General features: G+C 39.6%; 1 protein-coding gene across 5 annotated transcripts in view; it reads left to right on the top strand.

Annotated features, from left to right (window-relative positions):
• Positions 1–1,216: 1,216 nt before the first annotated feature.
• Positions 1,217–25,241, top strand: part of DSC2 (desmocollin 2) — a 36,071-nt gene continuing 12,046 nt past the window's right edge. For 2 of the 5 annotated variants that reach the window (XM_081561167.1, XM_081561165.1), the window contains exons 1-10: positions 1,217–1,792; positions 11,279–11,363; positions 12,526–12,725; positions 13,823–13,933; positions 15,327–15,482; positions 16,735–16,879; positions 18,077–18,243; positions 22,296–22,430; positions 23,019–23,204; positions 24,942–25,192. In XM_081561167.1, the coding sequence (XP_081417293.1) occupies positions 1,724–1,792; positions 11,279–11,363; positions 12,526–12,725; positions 13,823–13,933; positions 15,327–15,482; positions 16,735–16,879; positions 18,077–18,243; positions 22,296–22,430; positions 23,019–23,204; positions 24,942–25,192 (1,505 nt within the window). In that variant the 5' untranslated portion in view covers positions 1,217–1,723. Of the gene's footprint in view, positions 1,793–11,278; positions 11,364–12,525; positions 12,726–13,376; positions 13,412–13,809; positions 13,934–15,326; positions 15,483–16,734; positions 16,880–18,076; positions 18,244–22,295; positions 22,431–23,018; positions 23,205–24,941; positions 25,193–25,241 lie in introns of all 5 variants that reach the window. The other 3 variants (XM_081561166.1, XM_081561163.1, XM_081561164.1) reach the window with 2 other exon arrangements.

The following is a 25,241-nucleotide window of genomic DNA, read 5'->3' on the forward strand; positions in this document are numbered from 1 at the left end:
GTGATAATTTTATAAACATGGAGACAACAGAACAGCTCATTATGTGTCCTTCAATAATAAAATAGAGCATGGGACTAATACTTAGAATGTAAGACAGATACTGTTTGACAATACTCTTGAATTTAAGTATATAGACAATATTATAATAATTTTGGCTCTGTGTATAATGGTATTAGGACCACACATATTTTCAAGAGTTGAAATCTGAGTGTTATGGCTGGCTTTTCAAACAGGTTTCTCCACACACTCCTGTGCAGACAAACCAAATGAAATGGGACAGGTTTCTCCTTTGTGGTCAGACTTCTCTGGTTTAAGCCAGTAATTGAAAAGAGGTACAGCATAATGAGTCAGAATGCCCCGTCATTGCTTTCTGAAGAGCTGTAAGAATACCGCTTTTATATTTTAATCTTCCAGGTTAAGCACTCCTATAATTCACCTGGTTTTAGTATACTTCAAACCTAAACATATATTTTATCCTATTTTCTTTTCTTACCATGAAGGCTGGTTTGGGTGTTGGGAAAGAAAGAAATCTCAGTGAGACGTCCAGGAGTCCAACTTAGGAGATAAGTGATAAGAAGGTCAGTGGTTGGCTTTAACTGTGACAAAGGAGAGTCTTGGTGAAAATCATGAGGCCACATTTAGCCACAGTCTAGGATCTCGAGAGATTCTGTAGTTAACTCACTGTTGATGCCTAGATTCTCTTAATTAATCATTGTAATTTCCTTGTATCGTTGCTATACTGACCATGACATTTATTTAAAAAAAAAAAGACTATCCTCCTCCCTCCAAACCAACAACCAAACAAGATCCCAAGAAAGGTGTGCTACAGATGAAAGTCGTCTGAACTGCACCCGGTTGTCCGCAGGAAATGAACTCCAGCAAAAGGAAAAACAGTCCTCCTGGGTGCTTACTCGCTCAAGCATGTTCTACTCTTTGCGACCCCAAGCACTGTAGCCGGCCAGGCTCCTCTGTCCGTGGGAGTTCCCCAGGCAAGAATACATGCCCTTCTCCAGGGGATCCCCCTAACCCAGGGATCGAACCCAAGTCTCCCGCATTGCGGGCGGATTCTTTACCATCTGAGCCACCAGGGAAGCCCAGTCTCCCTGGGCCAACCCTCTACTAGGTGGGTCTTAGGCAGCCGTGACACCAAAGTGCGACCTCTCCACCTCCCTCCCCGGCGGCCTCTGCGGGTCTGCAACTGACCAGCGTGCGGGGCGGAGTCGGGCCGGGAGCGCGCCCGGGTCCTCGCCCCCTCCCGCGGCCGGGCGCGCTCGGGGAGTGAGTCTTTGTACAGTCAGGGCTTCTGCTGGGCAGGGCCAGCTGTTAAGCCTCCAGGCGGACACTGGGGCGTGGGGGGGGGGGCGGCAGATGGGGCATATAGGTGGCGTCCGCTGGTGAGAAACACCTAGCGCAGGTAAAAGGGTGGCGGCGAGAGGGAGTTCCCACCTGTTGCGTTCTTCCAGAAATGAAGACTTAAGAAAATATCTAGGAGGGGCTGATCAGTGTCTTTCGGACGCGCCTGGAAACCCCACCCTCGTTCAGAGGAAAAGCCCTTGGGCTGAGAGGCAGGAGCTTCAGAAAAACCGAGAAGAAAAGCAGCTCCTCCGCGCGCCAGGTCCTCGGCCTCGCACTCCTGCGCCCCGGCCGCGGCCCTTCGCCCCGCCGCGCGCTCCCTTCCCGGCCTCCGGGTGCCTCGGCCGGCGACCTGCCCCGGAGTCCTTCCATGGCGCCAGCCCGAGCCCCAGGCTCCCCTAGCGGGGCCCTCTGCTGGCAACTCCTGCTGACCCTCGCGGTGAGTGGCCGCCTGGACACCGGGCCCGGAAGGGCGCACGGACAGATGTGGGAGAGAGGGGCACCTTTGGGAGCAGAGATCTGTGGGTGGCGAGCCAGGCGGGGGCTCGCTGCAAAAGTGCAGTCGGTTGGGGTGGAGGAGGGCGGACAGAGGACGGCGACCTGGGCGCTGCGATCCCGCAGGGGACGTGGAGGAGGGTGTCTCCGGTGGCGGCCGCAAACGCCCATGCAAATCCGTGGCCCCTGGATACAAGCCGCCGAGCGTCGCCCGACCGCGCACTTCGCGGGGGAGGACAGTCCAGGCCGGCTCAGGGCCGGGTTCCGGCCACCGACCAGGCGAGCCGCTGGGCGGACGCGACCAAACGCGCCGATCTTGGGGTGAAAGAGAGGTCGAGGCGCCTTTTGGGGAATTGATCTTAGGCTGTGGGTGAAGGGGAGGGAAGAGCGGGGACCGGGCGGTCCGGACCCTCTGCGCGTGAAAATGGTAGACGGCTCCCAGATGGTCTGTCCTCCGTTAAGGTTTCCATTGTTGGTCCGCACGTGAGGTTTCATTCCCTTGAAACTTTGGGGAAATGGTCGCCTCGGAGGCATCCGGATTCTTCCTCCCACCACCCGCCCCTCCCCGCCCTCCAGCTCGTTTCTTTTTCCACTTTACGAAACACAATAGCTACGAGCCCACCTCCCCAAAGCTCTGAGAGAAAATGGGGGTGGCCTTATTTAGAAAGGATATCGCCACCACTCTCACCCCGCCAACCCCGGGCAGAAAAGCCCGGGACCTCTTTGGGGGAGAGGGCTGCAGGCACGGAATCTAGAGCGGGGGAGCAGCCCTTGAGAGAGTGTGGGACCAGGGGTTCCCCAGACGGAGCTCCCGGGGTACGGTGGAAGGAAAAAAGTCACAGAGACCCAGAGCAAGGGGGCTAAGCCCGTAGTGTCCTTTTCAAGATGAGCCGCAGGCGTTAGGGCTCCAGGCAAACCTGAAGGACACGGGGACGAACCTGGAGAACAGACAGTCGGGGAATTCCTTCTGGGACTGGTGGAACTGGCGGCGTGAAATATCAAGTTAATTTCCCTTACTCTACCGCGCTCCTGTTTCACGGAATTCCTCAAATTTTCAATGAAGGAAATTGTAGTCGTTGCTATCATTAGAATGGCTTTCCTTATGGACTTCAAACCTTAACTCATTTCCTGGGGCACGTTAATAACATACAAAGGGCCAGGTGCACAGCAATTAACAATTCGCTGTCGAGGAAATAGAGAATGGAATATGTAAATAACGGTCATAAAATGTCTCGATTTTGATTAGATTCTTAGTAAAGTTAACCCCCCACCCCCCTTTTTTTGGGCACTTCTTTCTGAACCATTGCCCTTGAAGGAAAAAAGCATGATTAGGCTCAGGTAATGAAATGCACAGGCCATAAATATTCCCAGGCGGCTCAGATGGTAAAGAATCTGCCTCCAATGCAGGAGACCCAGCTTTGATCCCTGGGTCGGAAAGATCCCCTGGAGAAGGGAATGGCGACCCACTCCAGTATTCATGCCGGAAGAATTCCATGGGCAGAGGAGACTGGCAGGCTACAGTCCACCTGGTCACAAAGAGTAGGACCCGACTGAGCAACTAACACTGATACACTTACAGAAGTTTCTGTGTGTCTTCTCAGACCCTTTTTAGAAAAAGCAGATATAGGGAATAAACTAAAATTGAATAATCCTTTTTCTTTGACCTTTCTTAGCTTCAAAGCTGCATTGGCCAGAAGTGGGGTGACTCTGGCTGCACCCCTCATCCTGCTGCATTTTTACTGGTGGGGTTGGTGTGTCTTAAGCCCTTCTGAGGCTCCTGTGCACATCTGCAGAGCCCTGCCAGCCTCAAATGGTTGTTGTGGTTGTGAGCCTCATGTGTGATAGACATGTAGAGAAGAAAAACATTACTGAATAAAAATGGCTTGTGGGACATAATTTCCTCCTCCCCATGCACCCAAGTAATCCTTCACCATTCCATGAATCAGCTCCCAACTTCCTCGCCTTCCTCACCTCACACATTTACACTCCACCTCCACCTCCATGTGCTTCCACTGTGGCTCAGACGTAAAGAATCTGCCTGAAATGCAGGAGACCCGGGGTTAATCCTTGGGTGGAGAAGATTCCCTGAATGAAGGCGTGGCAACCTACTCCAGTATTCTTGTCTGGAGAATCCTCATGAACAGAGGAGCCTGGTGGGCTACAGTACATGGGGTCGCAAAGAATCGGACATGACTGAGTGACTTTCTGCCTAAAAACCTAATGAAGTTTCTCTCTCTAAGATCATCAGGGATCTCCATTGTTAAATTCAAATCATTCCTTACGCAATTTCTTCTTGTGATTGGAGCCTTTATTAAAAAGCTAATCTACCAATACATAAAGATTTCTTATAAATCAAGCCCAGCGTTAACATAAAAAACCATAAAATAATAAAAATGTCTCATAAAATATTTCAGCCTCACTCATAATAGGGAAAGGTGAATTTAAAAGTACATTGAAATGTCATTTCTCATTTGGCAAGCATCCAAAAGTTGACAGCAGGCTCTATAGGCAAGAATGTGGAGAAATAGAAACTCTTAGATGGTTGGTGAGTGTAACAAAAAATTACAACCTTTATGATCTGTATGGATTGTAACAAATGCAAATAGAAACTGTTTTACTTCTTCTTTTCCAATATGTATGCACTTCCTTCTATTGATATACCAAATGCTGCATTGTTTTCATTACTGAGACTTAAGACCTTTCATTGTCAGCTAAAGCTAATATCCTTTCACTGCTTTTCTTTTTCATAATTTTTCTATTTTTAATTGTTTATTTTTTCCTACGACCTCTTTAAAAACATATCTCTTATCACTTCATTTTTTTTTTAATGTTTTTTTTTTGTATTGGGATATAGCTGACTAACAATGTTGTGATAGTTTCATGTGAATAGTGAAAGGACTTAGTGATACATATATCTGTATCCATTCTTCCCTCAACTCCCCTCCCATCTAGGCTACCACCGAGTTCCCTGTGCTATTCAGTAGGTCCTTGGTTATCCATTTTATTTATTTATTTTTTAAGCCTGAATTCTTTTTTGTTTTTTAAATTAGTTATTTTTGGCTGCACTGGGTCTTTCTGCTGTGCCTGGTGGGCTTTTACGCTGGTTGTGGCGAGCAGGGGCTGCTCTTCGTTGTGAGTGGGCTTCTCATTGCAGTGGCTTCTCTTGTTGCCAGGCCTGGGCTTCGGTCGTTGCAGCATGGCATGTGGAATTTTCTCGATCAGGGATTGAACCAGTATCCCCTGCATTGGCAGGCAAATTCTTACCTACTGTACCACCAGGGAAGTCTGGTTATCCATTTTAAATATAGCAGTGTGTACATGTCCATCCTAGACTCCCTAACTATCCTTCCCACCTGGTTTATGCAACCATAAGTTTATTTCTTAAGTCTGTGAGTCTATTTCTGTTTTCTGAGTAAGTTCATTTGTATCGTTTCTTTTTCGATTCTGTGTATAAGGGATGTCATACACTTTTTCTCCTTCTGTCTGACCTAAGTTAGTTCGCTCGTTATGATAATCTCTGGGTTTCCTTATGATCTTTTAAGTTAGCTTGTCTATTTCTGGAAAAAAAGTACTGTTGGGATTTATTAAGGTCATAAACTTCATAATTTAACTTTGTGTAAATTGATATACTTAACATTGTTGATCTTTTTTTCTATCCAAAATAATGATATATATTTATTTTTGTGCAAGTCTTCTTTTGTGTCCTTCAGAAATATTTTCAGATTTTTCTCTGATAAGCTTAAGTTTACTTTTTGGTATTCTAACTTTTTTTCTTTTACCACTTTTGAAAATGATTTCTTTTTTTGCAATATATTGCTTAACTGACTATGTGGATGAAGGCTAATGGTTTGTGTATTTTAGTAGTTATTTCTGCACCCTTACTGAAATTCTCTTACTGTTTTATGGTTAATTTGCTTGGGTTTTCCAGACAGGCATATCAAATGCAAATAGTTATTTTTATTTTTACCTCCTTCTTTTCATTCATATATCTAATATACTTTAATGTAATGTTAACTATAGGTGATGACCCTTGGGAAGTCCATCTTGTTTCTGAGTTTAGTGAGGCTATGCTAGTGCTTTTCTATTGGTGATATGATTATAATATAAAATAAAACTCATATGGAAATAGCACTTGTCAATTCCTATTGGGGGCTCTTTTTTAAAAAGAAAAAGTTTAAGAATGGTTATTCAATTTGGCCAAATGGTTTTCAGCAGCCATGGTGCTGATCACATGCTAGGTCTACTTATTTAGTGGCTTGAGTTTCCTAGGACGTCCTAATGATATGAGTGTGGCTCTCAAGTTCATGCGAGGCTAGTTCACTTCTAGCTCATACCTACAATGAAGGTTTTGCATTTGGGAATCCAGATTAACATGAGTGGCTCTTCTCTTAGGTCTTAGGCAGGCCCATGCTTTGATTTTACTCCCTTCAATTTGAGGCCAAAAATCCAGAATCTAATCTTTTCAAATTAGAAGTTGTTTCTGGTTACTCTTGTGCTCCATCTTTATCCTCAGTTTTTGCCTAGCACTTCCTTGCAAGATGTTTTAGGGTGGTTTAAAAACATGTATTTGTCATTTTTAGTTTTGGCCTGGGGATTTGACTGAACACCCTAGGTCCCTTCTTGGCAAAGAAAATTGTTCCCTGAGTTCATTTGTCACACTGGTCAGAGTTACCTTATTCCAGTAGAAAGTTGCTTATGTCATTTGTGTGTGTGTGTGTGCGCTAAGCTGCTTCAGTCTTGTCCAACTCTGTTCGACCCTATGGACCCTATGGAGCCACCAGGCCCCTCTGTCCATGAGATTCTCCAGGCAAGAATACTGGAGTGTGTTGCCTTTCCCTCCTGCAGGGGATCTTCCCGACCCAGGGATTGAACCCACATCTCCCATGGTCCTGCTTTGCAGGCAAATTCTTTACAGCTGAGCTACCTGGAAAGCCTGCTTATGTCATTTATCTGCTTAAAACAAATCTTTGGTTTCTTATTATCTTTAGGAAAAAAAGATCTATGTGTGTACTGTGTTAAGGCTGTTCAGATTCTCTCCCACACCTGCTTCTCTGAATTCAGTTTCAATTCCTCTCCCTCTTGTGCTATATACATCAACCATGGCAAATGGCATTTTTAGGTCTGTGGCCTCTCTGGGTCTTTGCACATGCAGTTCCTGTGTTGGGAACATACAAGCTCTGCCTCCCTCAGATGTGGCTATCAAGTCTCCCCTCTTCACCTGCGCCTTAGAAGGGGCTGGCTCCCAGTGCTCTCCCAAAGCACCCTGAACTTCCCTGTCATAGCTTTTATCCTCCTTTATTGAAATTGCAAATGTCTTACCCTTGACTTGAATGTTTCATGAGAACCCTGTTTGCTGCTTGTGTCTGGAACATATTAGACATTCAATAAATACTTGTTGAATGAATGAATGAATGGATGACCAGGACACTGTTATCTGAGATGCCGTCTTAATTTGGCCATCCTCACCTTTTCCATCATTTTTACCTTAGTCCAAGTCACCACCCCTCCTCTCTTAGATTCCTTCCGGTGGGTCTCCTTGCTTCCACTCTGGTCCCCCATGGTATGTTCCCTGGGGGCTCAGAAGATAAAGAATCTGCCTGCAGTGCAGGAGACCTGGGTTCGATCCCTGGGTTGGGAAGGTCCCCTGGAGAAGGGAATGGCTACTCACTCCAGTATTCTTGCCTGGAGAATTCCATGGAGAGAGCAGCCTGGCTACTGGTAAAGACAATGAAGAATCAGGTCACAAAGAATGCTAAAAATCAGATAGTAAAGAATCTGCTTGCAATGCAGGAGATCAGGCTTTGATTCTTGGGTGGGGATGATCCCCTGGAGGAGGAAATGGCAACCCACTCCAGTATTCTTGCCTGGAGAATTTCATGGACAGAGGAGCCTGGTGGGCTACAGTCCATGGGGTCGCAAAGAATTAGACACAACTGAGTGACGAACACTTTCACTTTTCAGTCTGTTTTCACGTGGCCACCGGAATGAGACTGTGTAAATGCTCACAATGTGATGCCATAGTCTCTAAACCTACTGTTGCTTCTCTTTGCCTTCAGAATAAAACTGTACTCGTTCCTGTGGTCTTTTCAGTTCAGTTCAGTCGCTCAGTCGTGTCCAACTCTTTGTGACCCCATGAATCACAGCACACCAGGGCTCCCTGTCCATCACCAGCTCCCGGAGTTTACCCAAACTCATGTCCATCGAGTCGGTGATGCCATCCAGCCATCTCATCCTCTGTCGTCCCCTTCTTCTCCTGCCCGCAATCCTTCCCAGAATCAGGATTTTTTCCAGTGAGTCAGCTCTTCGCATGAGGTAGCCAAAGTATTGTAGTTTCAGCTTCAACATCAGTCCTTCCAATTAACACCCAGGACTGATCTCCTTTAGGATGGACTGGTTGGATCTCCTTGCAGTCCAAGGGACTCTCAAGAGTCTTCTCCAATGCCACAGTTCTAAAGCATCAATTCTTTGGTGCTCAGCTTTCTTCACAGTCCAACTCTCACATCCATACATGACTACTGGAAAAACTATAGCCTTGACTAGATGGACTTTTGTTGGCAAAGTAATGTCTCTGCTTTTTAATTTGCTATCTAGTTTGGTCATAACATTCCTTCCAAGGAGTAAGCATCTTTTAATTTCATGACTGCAATCACCATCTGCAGTGATTTTGGAGCCCCCCAAAATAAAATCTCTGACTGTTTCCACTGTTTCCCCATCTATTTGCCATGAAGTGATGGGACCAGATGCCATGGTCTTAGTTTTCTGAATGCTGAGCTTTAAGCCAACTTTTTCACTCTCCTCTTTCACTTTCATCAAGAGGCTCTTTAGTTCTTCACTTTCTGCCATAAGGGTGGTGTCATCTGCATATCTGAGGTTATTGATATTTCTCCCAGCAATCTTGATTCCAGCTTGTGCTTCCTCCAGCCCAGCGTTTCTCATGATGTACTCTGCATATTAGTTAAATAAGCAGGGTGACAATATACAGCCTTGACGTACTCCTTTTCCTATTTGGAACTCGTCTGTTGTTCCATGTCCAGTTCTAACTGTTGCTTCCTGACCTGCATACAGGTTGCTCAAGAGGCATGTCAGGTGATCTGGTATTCCCATCTCTTTAAGAATTTTCCACAGTTTATTGTGATCCACACAATCAAAGGCTTTGGCATAGTCAATAAAACAGAAATAGGTGTTTTTCTGGAACTTTCTTGCTTTTTCAATGATCCAGCGGATGTTGGCAATTTGATCTCTGGTTCCTCTGCCTTTTCTAAAACCAGCGTGAACATCTGGAAGTTCACCGTTCACATATTGTTGAACCCTGGCTTGGAGAATTTTGAGCATTACTTTGCTAGTGTGTGAGATGAGTGCAATTGTGTGGTAGTTTGAGCATTCTTTGGCATTGCCTTTCTTTGGGATTGGGATGAAAACTGACCTTTTCCAGTCCTGTGGCCACTGCTGAGTTTTCCAGATTTGCTGGCATATCGAGTGCAGCACTTTCACAGTGTCATCTTCCAGAATTTGAAATAGCTCAACCGGAATTCCATCAGCTCCACTAGCTTTGTTCGTAGTGATGCTTCCTAAGGCCCAGTTGACTTCACATTCCAGGATGTCTGGCTCTAGGTGAGTGATGACACCTTTGTGATTATCTGGGTCACGAAGATCTTTTTTGTACAGTTCTTCTGTGTATTCTTGCCACCTCTTCTTAATATCTTCTGCTTCTGTTAGGTCCTTTCGGACCCTTTCGAATATGCCCATGACTGTCTTTTCAATATCATGTCCTGTCGCTCTTCCCTCTCTGTGTTTACTGCTGTTATGTTTGTTGTTTTACTTGCTCAGTTGGGTCTGACTCTGATCCCAGGGACTGTAGCCTGCCAAGTTCTCTGCCCATGGGATTTGTCAGGCAAGAATACTGGAGAGGATAGTCATTCCCTTTTCCAGGGGATCTTCCTGACCCAGGGATCAACCCATGTTGCCTGCTTGGCAGGCAGGGAGCCACCTGGGAAACCTGTGTTTACAGCCACCGCCTCCTTTGTGTCCTTTGACACACCAGCTGAAGTCACCTCTCAGGGCCTTTGGTGCAGCTTTTGCTCCACGTGGAAGGCTCTCTCCTAGTTAGTGATTTGGTTTGCTTCCTCGTTTCATTCTGGTCTTTTCCTTTATCACCCTCTCTCCCTGTTTTACTTTTCTTGTAACACTTACTCGTGGTGTTATGTGACCTTTGTGCATTTGTGTATTGACTTTTTGTCTCTCATTATAAAATAATCTCAGTGAAGTCAAGGAGTTCTCTTTGTTCACTGTGGTAGCCTTTGAACACTGCCTGGCACCCAGGCAGCAACCAAGAAACGTGGGTTGAATGAATCAGTGGGAGTGTGCTTTCTGTTGCTTTGAGCTGGGCTCTTCATACGTCCTACTCCTATTTGCTCTAGACTAGGCAACCAGTGAGAATTCTCATCTTTTTATTTCCAATTTGAGTATAGTCTCTTGGTTATGTCCTTGCTCAGTTCCAAATGAAATGTAATCTCTGCCATGCTTAGTCCTTCATACACAATTTAAATTGGATGATTAAAGGGACTTTAATGTGTTTTGGAGACAAAAATTTTCATCCCAATTTTGACGATTTTAATTTATGTTTACAGATTTTTAAATAACAATGTAAATACTGGTTAGCTATTTTGCTTTCAGTCAAAAACCTTTGCAAAAATATAGAAAAAAAAACAACCCTCAATCTTTCAGAAGCATCTGTTATACAGAATTTATTTTCAGTGTGCTCAGATATGTATTGTGTTGTAACTGGTTCACCATAAATAACTAAATCATTTACATTTTTTAAGTGAAATATTTTTAACACTGACCTTAATTCTCATTAATGAGAAGTTCAAAATAAGTTCATATTTCAAAGTCATGTGCTTGTATGCATGGGGTCACATGTAAATAATTTTTAAGTCACTCCATGGCAGTGAGTCAGAGATTGTCTTTAAAAGTGTTGGGCTTTTCTTCAGGATATTTTTGATTTGGTACCACAACTCATAGGTGGTTGACAGATAATCGAAATGATTTGCTGACTCATTAAATTTGTTTTTAATATATTTTGTTCTTTTTACATATCTCTGCTGCCATCCTAATAGTTTCCAGCGTTTTCCCACAAAAGGGTGTCCTACTAGGTTAGTGAAGTTATTGTTAACTCCATTTTCAGACTAGGAAACAAAGCCCAAGAGGGTAAGGAATCCTGCGGGTTTACACGCCTTGTGAGGGAACCATGGCTCTCTATTGGTTTTGTTCTTCTCTTCTATGCAATTTTTTTTCCTGAATTCTTAATCCCATTATATGCTTGGTATTTTATTTTGATAATTTTATAAACAGATTTATAATTATACAAATGTGTGCAAACTGTGTTCACATGAAAAGGCTCTTTTTCATGCATAATATTGATTTTTTTTAGATCTTAACGTTTGCCTGTGATGCCTGCAAAACAGTGACACTACATGTTCCCTCTAAACTAGATGCTGAAAAATTTATTGGTAGAGGTAAGAAACTGCCAAAATATGTAATAAATCCTAATTTGCTGTGATCTTGTAAAATTAGTGTAATCTTTAGAAGAGTAACTGTATTGGAACTAATAGTTAAAACTAATACAGTACACTGTAATACAATATTTTTTAATACATATGGTGTCAATCCAATGAATGAAATATTGTTCTTTATTGAAAGACATGATTATATAACATAAAATTGTTTTAATTTGATTAGTGAAGTAATTACTGATATTTACATTAGATGTAGGGTATGGTGTGTGTCAAAACATGGCTTTGAAATTGAGAAATAGTATTGAAACTATTTCTTGAGTTTAAAGTTGTTGTTTTTGGATTTTTATGCTAAAATATTTTGGCATCTTCCTGACATTTATTTCTACATTTTTTTTTTTTTAATGGGCTTCTCTAGTGGGGAAGAATGGTAAAGATGGTGAAGAATCAGATGGCAAAAAGTGGTAAAAATAAGATGGTAAAGAATCCCCTGCAATGCAGGAGATCCCGGTTTGATTTCTTGGGTGGGGATGATCCCCTGGAAGAGGAAATGGCAACCCACTCCAGTATTCTTGCATGGGGAATTCCATGGACAGAGGAGCCTGGAGGGCTACAGTCCATGGGATCGCAAAGAGTCAGACACAACTGAGCGACTAACACTTTCATTGCTTTTTTATCAATTAATTTTTTTCATATAACTGAAATGTATAACACAAGATCAGATCAATGTAGAAACAGAATATGATGACTATTTAACAACAGATGCAAAGAGTTCAGTAATAATTTAATAACTTCCAGTTTTAATTTCTAGGTTCTATTTAACTTACTTTATGTGTTTTCATGTGTTGCTCTGTGGCTAGTTTCAGTTAATAAAGAAAAACTTCTTTGGTGTGAGTTTAATATTCAAAGTTTGCGTCTTTATTTCAGAACAAATGTCTCTTTTTTTAAAAGAATGTGAAGTAGGTAACAGACGTGGTAGATATGTTTAATTAAGAACGACTTAATTAATTATGTAGTTTTGTATGTCCTTTTAAAAAATGCAGAATTTAAAAGTGTCAGTGTAATTAGAGCTTTGATTGTCCCACCTCAAATGCATAGCTTACAGTTAAAACTATATCTTGCTTTGTTTTTCCTCACAAATGACTGCTCTCTGCATTTTCTACAGTTAACCTGAAGGAGTGCTTTAAATCTGCAACTCTCATTCACTCAAGTGACCCTGGTTTCCAAATCTTAGAAGATGGTTCAGTCTATACAACACATGCCATTCTTTCGTCCTCAGAGAAGAGCTCTTTTACTATATTGCTTTCCAACACAGAGACCCAAGAAGAGAAGGAAATACTTGTCCTTTTAGAGCATCAAACAAAGGTATGCCAAAGTATAAAAATGAAGTATAACGAATTGTTTTCTTCAGGTGTAACTCACATGACCAGAGACATGTGAATCAGAAAAGATAGGGGTTAGTTTAGCTTGAAGAAGAAGGAAAACCATGACTCAGGTTAACAGTGTTGAAATGGAAAAGAGTGGTTCAACCTAGGTTATCCCTAGTTATAATTTCCTTTTATTTGGGGCATAAAAGGAAAAGTTGGCATATGGGACGGAATGAGAACTTGAGATTAGACATGGAGCAGTGTTTCTTGATCGTCACTGTGGAGTAATAATAAACATCATTGCTTAAGATATTCATATATAATTTGGAGTATGTAACTTTTAAAGATTCTGGAACTTGTATGACATGTTAATAACTTACTATGATGTCCTATTCGGGCAGCGGTACTAGGGTCATCATGTGGTTAACTATGCTCAGATACCTGAGGCCTTCAGAGATAGGTTTCATGTATCTTAGCGTAATTTTTACTCTTAGAAAATGGAGGACTATTTTAGGTTAAGGTTTGGATCTCATGCACGCATTTGACTTTGTGACACCCAAGATCAAAATGACCTCTCTTCAACCCCTGGCCATTACTCATGACAGCCGTTTGAGAGTTGTCACCTGTTTCTCTCCTCCTTCTGACACAGATCTCTCCTTTGGTTCCCTGGCTCTTCCTAGTTACTGGTGAGTGGAAGATGCTTATGCTGAATTTAGAAGGGCATCTATCTACTTAACGTTCTTTGCATATCTCTCCTCTTGTGTTTTTGCATGGCAATGTGGCAACAGTAAATTTTTTTTTCTTCCAGTTTTGCTTCTAGGCTTCCGATTCCATCTCTCTCTTCCATGTTCCCACCAAGTTATTTTCTCAAGAGGATTGCTGAGATAACAGTTAGGGCAGGGTTTTCTTCATTTTTATTTTTTTTTGGTATTGACATTTTGTTTGGTTTTCAAGCACAACCATGGTCCTACGCCTCCCCAGCTAATCCTCATGAGATAATGAGAGAAGAAAGATTTATCAGTTTTCAAGTTTAAAAAGTAGCTGTTGACTTTATTATTTTTTGTTGTTGTTGTTTTCTCAATTGAGGTACTAAAGAAAAGGCATTCTCAGGAAAAAGTTTTGAGACGTGCCAAGAGAAGATGGGCTCCTATTCCTTGTTCAGTGCCTGAGAATTCCTTGGGTCCATTCCCACTTTTTCTTCAACAGGTACAATTTACTTTCTTTTCACTGTGAGAGTCTATGGTTTCCATCTTTTTTAAAAATGTGGACAATGAGTATGCAATTATTTTTAAAAATGTGTATATATGAATATATGAGTGAATGAGTGTGTCTATCGTATGCTTAATACATGGTATAAATACATCTCTCTATACCTGCATATACTTTTTTGCAGTTGTAGTCATGCAAAAGCCATTTATAAAGCTGTAAAGCCCATCTAGCACTCTCAAACACATGCTTCTTCAATGGATTTTCATATCATCAAGTGTATCTCAGAGCCTGGACGTAGTCTAGAAAACCCCCAAACATCTTCCATAATAAAAGATGAAATGGTCGATAAAAAATCAAATGCCACGAAAGGGAAAGATGGTACACCTTTCCATGGTTTCTTTCCAAGTTCACTGTTTAAATCACACTGGGTCCACATAGCCTTTCTCTCTTTTAAATTTCAGTGGAAACCTCAGCAAATCTCTGTGCCTTCCTCCACTATCAGTGGTCACTACCATTCAGTCTAGCTCTTAGGTTTCTTTTCCACCAATTCCTGAATTGGTGAGGGAGAGATGTTGTTTAGAGCCCACCAATAAATTCAGTGCAACTGAGAGAAGAGCATTTTAAAGTTGAGAAAAAAATTTTTTGAAAATAATTGTGAGTCATCCTGATAGGTAGTCAAGATCCTACTAAGAGGATGAAAACACTTCGGAAAAAAATTTTTTTGATGTAGGATCTTAGTTCCCTGATCAGGGATCAAACACGTGCCCCCTGCATCAGAAGGCAAAGTCTTAACCGTTGGACTGCTGGGGAAATCCCAGAGAAAATTTTCCTTTGAGTCAAATATCAAAGTGGCACATTCACCAGGATATTCTGTCATTTCCATTTTCACTCTTTTTCATCCTCCTGGTGAACCCCTATGATAAAGACAATGCTGAGAAATAAAAACTAATTAAGGAAACCACTTTCCAAATGTTTGCCCTGCAGACAGTATACTTTAAATCCAGGGTCTCAAATATTATGTTATATATAATAAAACTTCAGATGTTAAAAAAATTGACAAAAGGATAACTTTTCATGCTCAGAATACTTTGTTTTCTAAGGCAAGAAAAGTCCAACATGCTTTGATCCATGTAGGTACATGTAGCCTTTGAAAGTATTCGTTAGTTATTCTGGAAAACTAACTTCGTTATTTTCCTCATGCCTTACTCTTGAATTTCTCAATTATTAGGCTTCCTTATTCTATTGCTGTCTTTTATTCATACATAATAATAAGTTAAGGAGGGTAATTACTTATTGTAATAAAAATGTCAGTGTGATTGCGTAAATATGTAGATGAAAGTTTTGCTGAAATACAAATTTGTCTTTTATGTATATACTGTCTACTTTCTAGATTCAATCTGATACAGCCCAAAACTACACTATTTACTATTCCATAAGTGGGCCTGGAGTTGACAAAGAACCCCTCAATTTATTTTATGTAGAGAGAGATACTGGAAACCTGTTTTGTACTCGTCGTATAGATCGTGAAACATATCCATCGTTTGAGGTAAAGTCTAATGTTTACATATTGTGTTAGTAAAATTAAGCTTGGCTATTTTGCCTCTCTTCCTCAATTCAATTATTCTTTTCTGTTTCCTGAGTTTTTCTTCTGTGCTCTGACAGTGTTGTACAGACCTGATAGCTGCCTGGAAGCAAAAAGAATTTTATAAAATAAATTGCCTTCAGTTTTATTAGATTGTTCTGGGAATTACAGTTTTACTATTTTTATTTTCAAAAGAAAAAAGAGTACCACTTTGAAGGCAATTATTTATTTGGCAGAAAAGATCTGTGAACCTCTTTATTGTACTGAGAGTGATGCCATGGGAGATAAGTCAAGTTCAGACGTTAAGCCTCGGAACATTTGCAATGAGAGAAAATTAATTTGTGAGCAAGTAAGGAGTGTGGACAATGCTTAACTAAGATACCTAAGCGTTTCATCATCTAGGCAAACTCCCATGGTGGGATGAGTGTTAACATGTAAGAATTTAACCTAATGTTGTGTTGATTTTCCAACAGGAGCTGGTCATTTTTGCTTAACTCAACTTTAGTTATATTTTGGGGGGGATGAATTAATTATTTAGTTTTATAATTACTATGACATGGCCTTCCAAGTACCTGTGATAGTCTGTTCTTTCTATGACAGCTGTTAGCAGATAAAATGGAATTTAAATTCATATTGTATAATCAGAATTGTGCATTGTGCATTCTAGACACAATTTATGGCCATTCACTTCGTCCATTTCTGACTCCCCTTTTTAAATTAAAAAATTCTTATGAAGACAGTTATCTAAATATAGCCATCAATATGACTAAAATTCTAATTAGAAAATAAAACAGTATCTCAGTTGACTGCACCTGGGGAGTTTGGAATGCTAAGAATTCAGTTATAAAAGATCCAGAAAATTGTATTTAAAATACATGCACTTGAAACTTTCAAGCAAAACAAAATAGTTCTCAGGACCCTTTCAAGAAAATAATAATAAAAACCATTACACTCGTGAACAACAGTACAGCAATGGTGAGGAAAACAAATTTATCTATGTTATTGTATTAGATATAATATATTATAAAATGCTATAGTACACCATGAAATTAACTATCTCTTGTGGCATTAAGATTATGCTCACATGCAAAAGTAGTAACAAATGGTAAAACCCACACTGTGATGCTCAACAGTCTCCAATTGAAAGGCAAAGCATAAGCAAGTTTGAACCATATTTTATTTTCGCTTTTTTCTTTCAATGTTACTCTCTTCACAGCTAGTTGCCTTTGCAACAACTCCAGATGGATATACTCCAGAATATCCATTGACCCTAGTCATCAGAATTGAGGATGAAAATGATAACTACCCAATTTTTACAGAAACAAGTTACATTTTTAAAGTTTTTGAAAACAGCAAAGTTGGTGAGTACCCACCTTGGCAATGTACGGCAACTTAGTGTTTCAGTTCATTAGTTGACTTTCATTCTGGCCACTGGGAGGTAGCACAGCCTACTGCCAGGAACAAGGGACTTGCCCGACAGGTGGCTGTGGGAGGCATTTTCCGCTGCCATTTGCTAGCTGTGTGCCGTGACCTTGGGCAAGTTTCTTAATCTTTACAAGCTTTGATTTCTTCATCTGTAACATGAGACATTAACATACGAGGTTAAATGAAGCGCAGTATACCTTGAATGCCAAGCACAGTGCCTGAAAAATAGGAGTTACTCAATGTTAGTTTGCCTTTCTGTGTGAGATAAAAGAAATATTTTTAAGAGACCATAGTTTCTAAATATTCTAAGAATATTTTTAGAATATTCTTTTCTGAAAAGAAGTTATTGAGCAGTGGAAGTCTTAGCCTTGAAGAGATCTGTAGTGATTAAATGATAGACTGTATTCTGGGCATTGTTGGGCTTCTCAGGTGACCCTAGTGGTAAAGAACCTGCCTACTAAGGCAGGAGATGTAAGATATGTGGGTTCAATCCATGAATCTGGAAGATCCCCTGGAGAAGGGCATGGCAACCCACTCCAGTATTCTTCCCTAGAGAATCCTGTGGACAGTGGAACCTGGTGGGCTACAGCCCATAGGGTTGCAAAGAGTTGTACATGACTGATGTGACTTGGCGCGCACACACATATGCATTCTGGACATTGTTATTATTAGAGAATAATATATTTTCTCAATCTCTTGAAATATGGACCATTTCAACTAGGAGTTAGAATTAGATTTTTAGTCTTCCTCTAGAAAGATCAAAGTAAGCTAAGAATTTTCAGAGCAAACTGACCCATATGATCAATTTAAGTGCAGGCTTATAAATAGAAAAAGCTTAAAGAATAAGTGGAATTCTTTAGTTAAGAAATACAAAGGCCATGGGGAGATATTATCAACATTTATAAAATTATACAATAAACATAGTAAATGTGGATATGGTCACCAAATTTCAAAATGTTGGAATATTGGGATATTTAAAAGGAAGTGATACTTTGTATGGAATCCTGAAAATGTACAAATGCTATTCCTATTATTCATCGTGCAAAACTTTTTTGTGGTAGATAGAGAGGAGTTAAAGTGAAAGTTGAAACTGTAAAAGTTTGGGAAATTAAAGAGGATTTTTGTGTATGTAGGTACTACCGTGGGACAGGTTTGTGCAACAGACGAGGATGAGCCTGACACACTGCACACGCGTCTGAGGTACTCCATCATTGAGCAGTTTCCAGCATCACCCACCCTCTTTTCTATGCATCCAACTACAGGCGTGATCACCACATCATCATCTCAGCTAGACAGAGAGGTAACAAATATTAACAAATAAAACCTGATTTGTTGTTGTTCAATCACTTAGTCGTGTTTGACTCTTTGGGATATCATGGAGTGCAGCACGCCAACGCCAGGCTTCCCTGTCCTTCACCACCTCCTGGAGCTTGCTCAAACTCACGTCCATTGAGTCAGCGATGCCATCCAACCATCTCATCCTCTGTTGTCTCCTTCTCCTCCTGCCCTCAATCTTTCTCAGCATCAGAGTCTTTTCTAATGAGTCGGCTCTTTTGGTAGTACCTATGTTTCGCTGTATATCACCTGCAGATAAGCTTTTGAAAGGCATATTGTGAATCTAACAAAAATTATTTTAGGTAGGTTGATGGAGGTCATTAACCTTGCAGCATGCTGATTTTGAACTGCTAATTCATTTTCTCCTGAAATATATGATTTATAAAATCAAATTTCCTAATATAAACATTTATAGTTGGAAAAAAACAAGAAATGTTGTAATTGTAAAGTAAAACTTTGAATTTGTGGAATTTTCTTATCTACAGATAACATTGCTTCTCTTTCTATTTGTGCAACTTCATTAGCAATCTCATCTACATTTTCCCCTTACATAGATTAAATGAAAGTTTATCTGTTGCTGATCTCTGATTCAACATTTTCAGTTGACTGACAGGAATCCTTATTTGAACATTTCACAGCTACCTAAGATGCAGTACATCTAGAATTCTTCTTTCCTTCTGAACATAACTCTCATTACCATGCTTTTAGTTAAAATGACATTAGAATATTTTTATCCTTTAATGATTTTTCTATTGTCATCTTGGACTTATGTTCTCAAAATTGTATTCGATGTCTCCTCTTGCAAGTCAAATTACTTTCCAAAGCATGTTGATATTAACTCCACAACGATCTTACATTCACATCTATCCATTGTCCCTGCAGCTATCCTAGTTTAGTAATTACTCATTTTGTTATTCAACTGTTACTCAACTGTTAGCATTTATTTATCTGAATTCTTTTATAGTAGCTTATCTGGCCCACTTCCTACATTTATAATTCTTAATTTTAAAATATAGTAATGTGTGTTTGTCAGGTTTCTCTTTGATTACTAAAACTCATATTAATTTGTTTCCTCTCCCATGAATTAGGGAAGTGGTCTGCAAGTTTTCTGGTCTCAGGAGCCCTTTACAGTCTTAAATTTTATTGACAATTCCAGGCTTTTGTTTGTGTGGATTATATTTATTACTGTTTAATCCAAAAATGTTTAAAACTGATAAAAGTTAAAAAGATATGTATTTACTTACCCATTTAAGATACTACATGTTAATATAAATAATATTTTTATAAAAATAATTATCTTTCCAAAACAAACAATTTAATGAGGAGTAGCATTATTATACATTTTCCATATCTCTTTAATACCTGACTTAATGTAAGAGTGATTAGTTTTTATATCTCCTGCATTCAGTCTGTTATATAGTTTTAATCAAGGTATATAAAGAAAATCCAAGATGACCTGAAGTTAGAAAAGAGAGGAGTATTTTAATAGTAATTCCAGATCATTGTGGATAGTCTTCTTTGATATACTACACCAAAACTTGACAGGTGGTAGTTTCATAAATGTTTTTTGCCATGTACACTGAAGAAGCTTTGTCTATGAACTTTCATACTTTGTCACATCAAAATCCATTGTCTTGTGCTACAAGTGACTAGTTTATTTACCATGTGTGGTTTTGTAACATCGTGCATTAGTAGTATGGGAAATAGTGGCTCACTGACTTATGCAGATCCTCCAAATATTGACACATTTAATTAAACAATATTAAAACAATTACCTACTCATCTCCATTAATACCACAATAGTTCATAAAAGTTTTCTAGAATCCTTATTTTTGCTTGAAAGCTCCAATCAATCATTTGCATCAGATAGCCTTTTCTTTAAGTGACAGATTTGCCTTATGTATGTCAAAATGTCTTCCACATACCAAACTGAATAACCTTAGGTGTCTTTTATGTAAAAACAGTTTAGCTTCTAAATCAAACCATCCTGAAAGTACTTTTCCTTGGAAGAACATCATATTATATTATGCAGAAGGGCTTTATACATACCTCCCATTTCTTCATGTGGACCGAAGGTTGAGATTTAATAACAGTGGTTAAAATTAATCATTTTTACTGCATTTATGAGGACATTCCTAAGTAAAATTTCTATTTTTTAATTCAATTTTATTATTTATAATTTATGTATTTTTACAACGAGTCTGTGCCAGTGAAGGGGCTTCCTGGGTGGCTCAGGGCTGAAGAATCCACGTGCAATGCAGAGTGAGTTCAATCCCTGGGTCAGGAAGATTGCCTGGAGTAGGAACTGGCAACCCACTCCAGAATTCTTGCCTGGAGAGTCTCATGGACAGAGGAGCCTGGTGGGCTACGGTCCCTAGGGTCACAAAGAGTCAGACACGACTGAAGCGACTGAGCAAGCATGCACACACACATGCCAGTGAAGAATGCAGTATCATTTGCTAAGTGAATGGATTGCTGTCACAGGTCTACAGATTATAGAGATTCTTCATGGAATTTGTGTGCTCAGGAAGAGCAGGTTATAAACCAAATTTTCTTTTGTCGTCGAGTCTTAAATAGATTCTTCTGATAAAACACTTGAGAACATTTGACTAATGAAGAAGTCTTGGAGTTCTTTTACCCAAGAGAGCTCTGGACTCACTGTCTGATCCCAGGTTTCTGATTTTTTTTCTGTTGGCCTTCCGGCCTTTAATCTCTCTGAGCATCAGAACTTTTCTTCCATCTGAAGATAATCATAGGTTGATATTTAAGTCCCAACCTTCATTTCTGTCTTCGTGTTATCTACCAGTTGATCATTCCCAATAAATCATAGTTTGCTACAAATAGAATCCATATTTCCTCCTAGAAGTATACTAGCCTGAGCTTTTAAAATTTTTGAATAAAATAAGACCATTAATTGTTTCATGTCTACATATGATTGATTATGAGAGAGGAGTAAATCAGGAAAAATCAAGAGTGTAAAAAGCATAGCCATTGAGAGCCAATATTATTAATAGTTTTATTTTAGGTAATATTGAGTCCAGTGCATGAGGACTAGAAAGTTTAAGAAGTCTAAAGGGAGGAAAGGGCTTCCCTGATAGCTCAGTTGGTAAAGAATCTGCCTGCAATGCATGAGACCCCGTTTAATTTGGTTTTTTAAGAGAAGGGCAACTATTCTAGGTGGAAGGTTAGGAAGTATTTGAAATATTTTTTGTCTTATGATAAAAGGTCAATTACTTAGCAAAGGTGTTATTATCATCATTTTATAGAAGAGGAAAACTAAGGAAAAAGGCTTTTCCAACTATCCAAGGTTACATTTGCTATTTTTGAACTTGGGAATAGAACCCAAGCTTCCTAATGTTCAGTGTAGGTGGCATTATTATTAGAGTTGCCGTTAATCCTTCCATATCTCAATACTTGTGACAGATGAGACCGTTATGAGGGGAAACACACTTTCTTAAACTAGTGATGAGTCTGCAATCTCTGAAGAATGGAAAATCCTTAAAAAACAGACACTATTTTCCATGAAGAGAAAAAAAAAAATTTACAAAGCTCCAGAACTTTCTTCTCATGCTAATTTAATGATCTTTTAATAAATGTCAAGTAAATATTTAAAATCCACCACTTTTACAAGAGAATATGTTATTGCTTTATTATAAGACTGGTGCAGAGTCACTGTTAATGTATTTTTGAATGTAAGAATATACTTTGAATAGGAGATAAAGATTTTGATTAATTGGCAGTTTTAAGTGTGCTATGACAATATCTTTTCTTTCTGTTAGGTAATACAAAAACCAAGTTGATTCTATGAGTAGCACTTTAAATTTGAGAAACTACTATATTTTCATAAATTAATTGAAAGTTAGTATGAGGAAATTATTCCTCTGCCAGTATATGAAAACTATAAAGCCTAATAGTGTACTTCTTAAATTTTCCATGCAAAGAAAATTATAGAATAAGTTATGATTTCATTTATAATGTTGCTTTCACTCAGTAATTAAATTCTTACTTTCTTTTCAGCTAATTGATAAATACCAGCTGAAAATTAAAGTTCAAGATATGGATGGTCAGTATTTTGGTTTGCAGACAACTGCAGCTTGCATCATTAATATTGAAGATGTGAATGACAACTTGCCAACATTCACCCGTTCTTCTGTAAGTGTGTGATTTTAATATAAGAAAATGTAAAAGGCAGAGTTAATTACTAAATATACACATCTCCCTTCATGCCCCGTGATTTCAAATGAAGTATTCCCAGCCATATGTCAGTAGTTTGGACTTAGGATTTAAATCATGTAAACATAGTTTTGGGCTTCCCTGGTAGCTCAGTTGGTAAAGAATCCACCTGCAACGCAGGAGACCCCAGTTCGATTCCTGGGTCGGGAAGATCCTGTGGAGAAGGGATGGGCTACCCACTCCAGTATTCTCAGGCTTTCCTTGCAGCTCAGCTGGTAAAGAATCCACCTGTAATGCGGGAGGCCTGGGTTCGATCCGTGGGTTGGGAAGATCCCCTGAAGAAGGGATAAGGCTACCCACTCCAATATTCTGGCCTGGAGAATTCCAGGCCATGACGGTATATGTAGTCCATGGGGTTGCAGGGAGTCCGACACGACTGAGCAACTTTCACTTTCACTTTCCAAACATGATTTTTGGAAATTAGAAGAGCCAGGCTTACTTTACATGATGTTCTGCTTTTGTGAGAGTTACTAATTAAACTTCTTTTGTCATTTTTTGTTACTTTAGTATGTGGCATCGGTGGAGGAGAATAGAATTGATGTGGAAATCTTACGTGTTGCTGTTCAGGATAAGGATTTAATTAATACTGCTAACTGGAGGGCTAATTATACCATTTTAAAGGGTAATGAAGATGGAAATTTTAAAATTGTAACAGATTCCCAAACCAATGAAGGAGTTCTGTGTGTGGTTAAGGTAAGAATAAATCAGCAAATTAGTTATTTGCAGCTAATAATATGATAGATTAGTATGCTAGAGCTTAATGAAAAGAAAGGAATTCTAGTAAATGCAGATCTAAAATAGACAGTTAAGTAAATGTAAGTACTGTGTTCTTCATGTATGTAGTGGGATGACTGTACTCATTTTGGAGAACATTTTGTAAAGGTATGATTGTTTAGAATTATTATATATATGTATGTTCAATTAATATGATATAGTACCCACTTTGTAACGAATATCTCTGCGTTTTTTTTTTCTTTTTTTTTGTTTTAACCAGTGTCTCTTAACAATTAAAAAGCTAGCACAGTTTTGGCACCAGTGGGACACTACTAGGCTTTCCTAGTCCATTCTTTCTATCACTGTGTCAAGGAGCTGCTACTTCATTACTGAATTTCCCAAATAATGAGTTTTTCTTGGTCAGACTCATAGGGAAGCTGTTTATAGATCTCTTCTTTTGGATACAGTGTACATTACGTTCTTTACTTCCTGGTTTGGAATGGGAGTCCTCAACCATTCAAAGATGTAAATACTTCCAAAACCTCTTTCTAATAATCTCTAATTATCTCAGGAGACATCATTGCTAATTCAGGTGGCGGAGTTAACCCATAAAGTCATCTGAGCTCTGGCTTTGGACAAAACCATAGAAGCCTATGCTTCTGCTGCCTCTTTTACTAGAACGTGCTTCTATCCTGGGTCTCTGTGGTTTCCCTTTTCTACATTCACAAGGAGAATGGATTAAAAATGATTGGTTTTTCTTACTGTGATGAAAATTAGCTGCAGTCTGTGGGTTAATTTCTGCTTCAAACAGCAAAGGGATTGTCCCTTAAATCTTGTTTCTTTCTTCATCCGACCCTGCCCTAATCCTCGGCATTATAGAAAGGAAATTTATCTCTGTGAAATCTAAGACCTGACAGCACAGGGAGCCCAGCCTGGCACTCTGATGACCTTGAGGGGTGGGATGGAGGGAGGAAAGGGAGGCTCAAGAGCGAGGGGATGTATGTGAAGTTATGACTGATTCTAGCTGTTGTAGTGCAGAAACCAACACAACATTGTAAAGCAATTTTCCTCCAATTAAAGAATGAAGGAAAAAAAATTCTGTCTTCTGGGAAATGGTTTCACCCATTTTCAATACAGCTATGAATCAGGCAAAATAAAATTAACACCTTCCATTAAACTTGGTACTACCCATTTTTTTTTTTTGGTACTACCCATTTTTTAAGGAGCAACTGGGGTTAAAAAGGTAGAAAAGGAAAGTGTAAAGGCCATAATCTTTCTATTTTCTTGTCTCTTATCTTAAAAACATCTTATAAAATTTGACCCAACTTTTCTACGCTGAATGAGGTGCAAATATTTGTATTCATCTCAGGAGGATAGGATAAGCTGTGCCCAAATTGATGGAATAGTAAGTTACTGTTGATTAGGGCATGGAGTCCCCAAAGTAATATATCAAATAATAATAATTCATTAAATACTATCTGAAATTGCCATTAGGACCTGTGATATTGTGTTAAATTTGCAATTGAAGGATTTTTTTTTTCTGGCTGGCTCTACCCAAATACTGAATCAGCACATTTGTGGGTATATGTTTAGTATTTTCATGACTCTTCCTGAGCCAGCACTTAGTACGTATTCCCAAAGCTAACTAGTTGCACACTAGTTCACATGGCCAAATACTGCATCTTGATCTGATTTTCAACCTGCTTGCTTTTGCAGCCACTGAATTATGAAGAAAAACAGCAGGTGACCCTGCAAATTGGTGCAGTTAATGAAGCTCCATATATTGGTAGTTCAAGATCAACCATGAACACGGCAACAGTCACTGTTAATGTACAAAATCAGGATGAGGGCCCTGAGTGTGACCCTCGGGTACAAACTGTTCGAATTAAAGAAAACGTACCAGTGGGAACAAAGAACATTGGCTATAAAGCATACGACCCGGAAACAAGAAGTAGCAGTGGCATAAGGTACTTGTAATTCTATTTTAGTGAACGTCAAATTGACCATATTTTTTTT

The sequence above is a fragment of the Giraffa tippelskirchi genome, chromosome 14 (genome assembly GCF_054371585.1).
Source record: "Giraffa tippelskirchi isolate mGirTip1 chromosome 14, T2T-mGirTip1v1.2.pri, whole genome shotgun sequence".
In the NCBI taxonomy this organism is placed as follows: domain Eukaryota; kingdom Metazoa; phylum Chordata; class Mammalia; order Artiodactyla; family Giraffidae; genus Giraffa; species Giraffa tippelskirchi.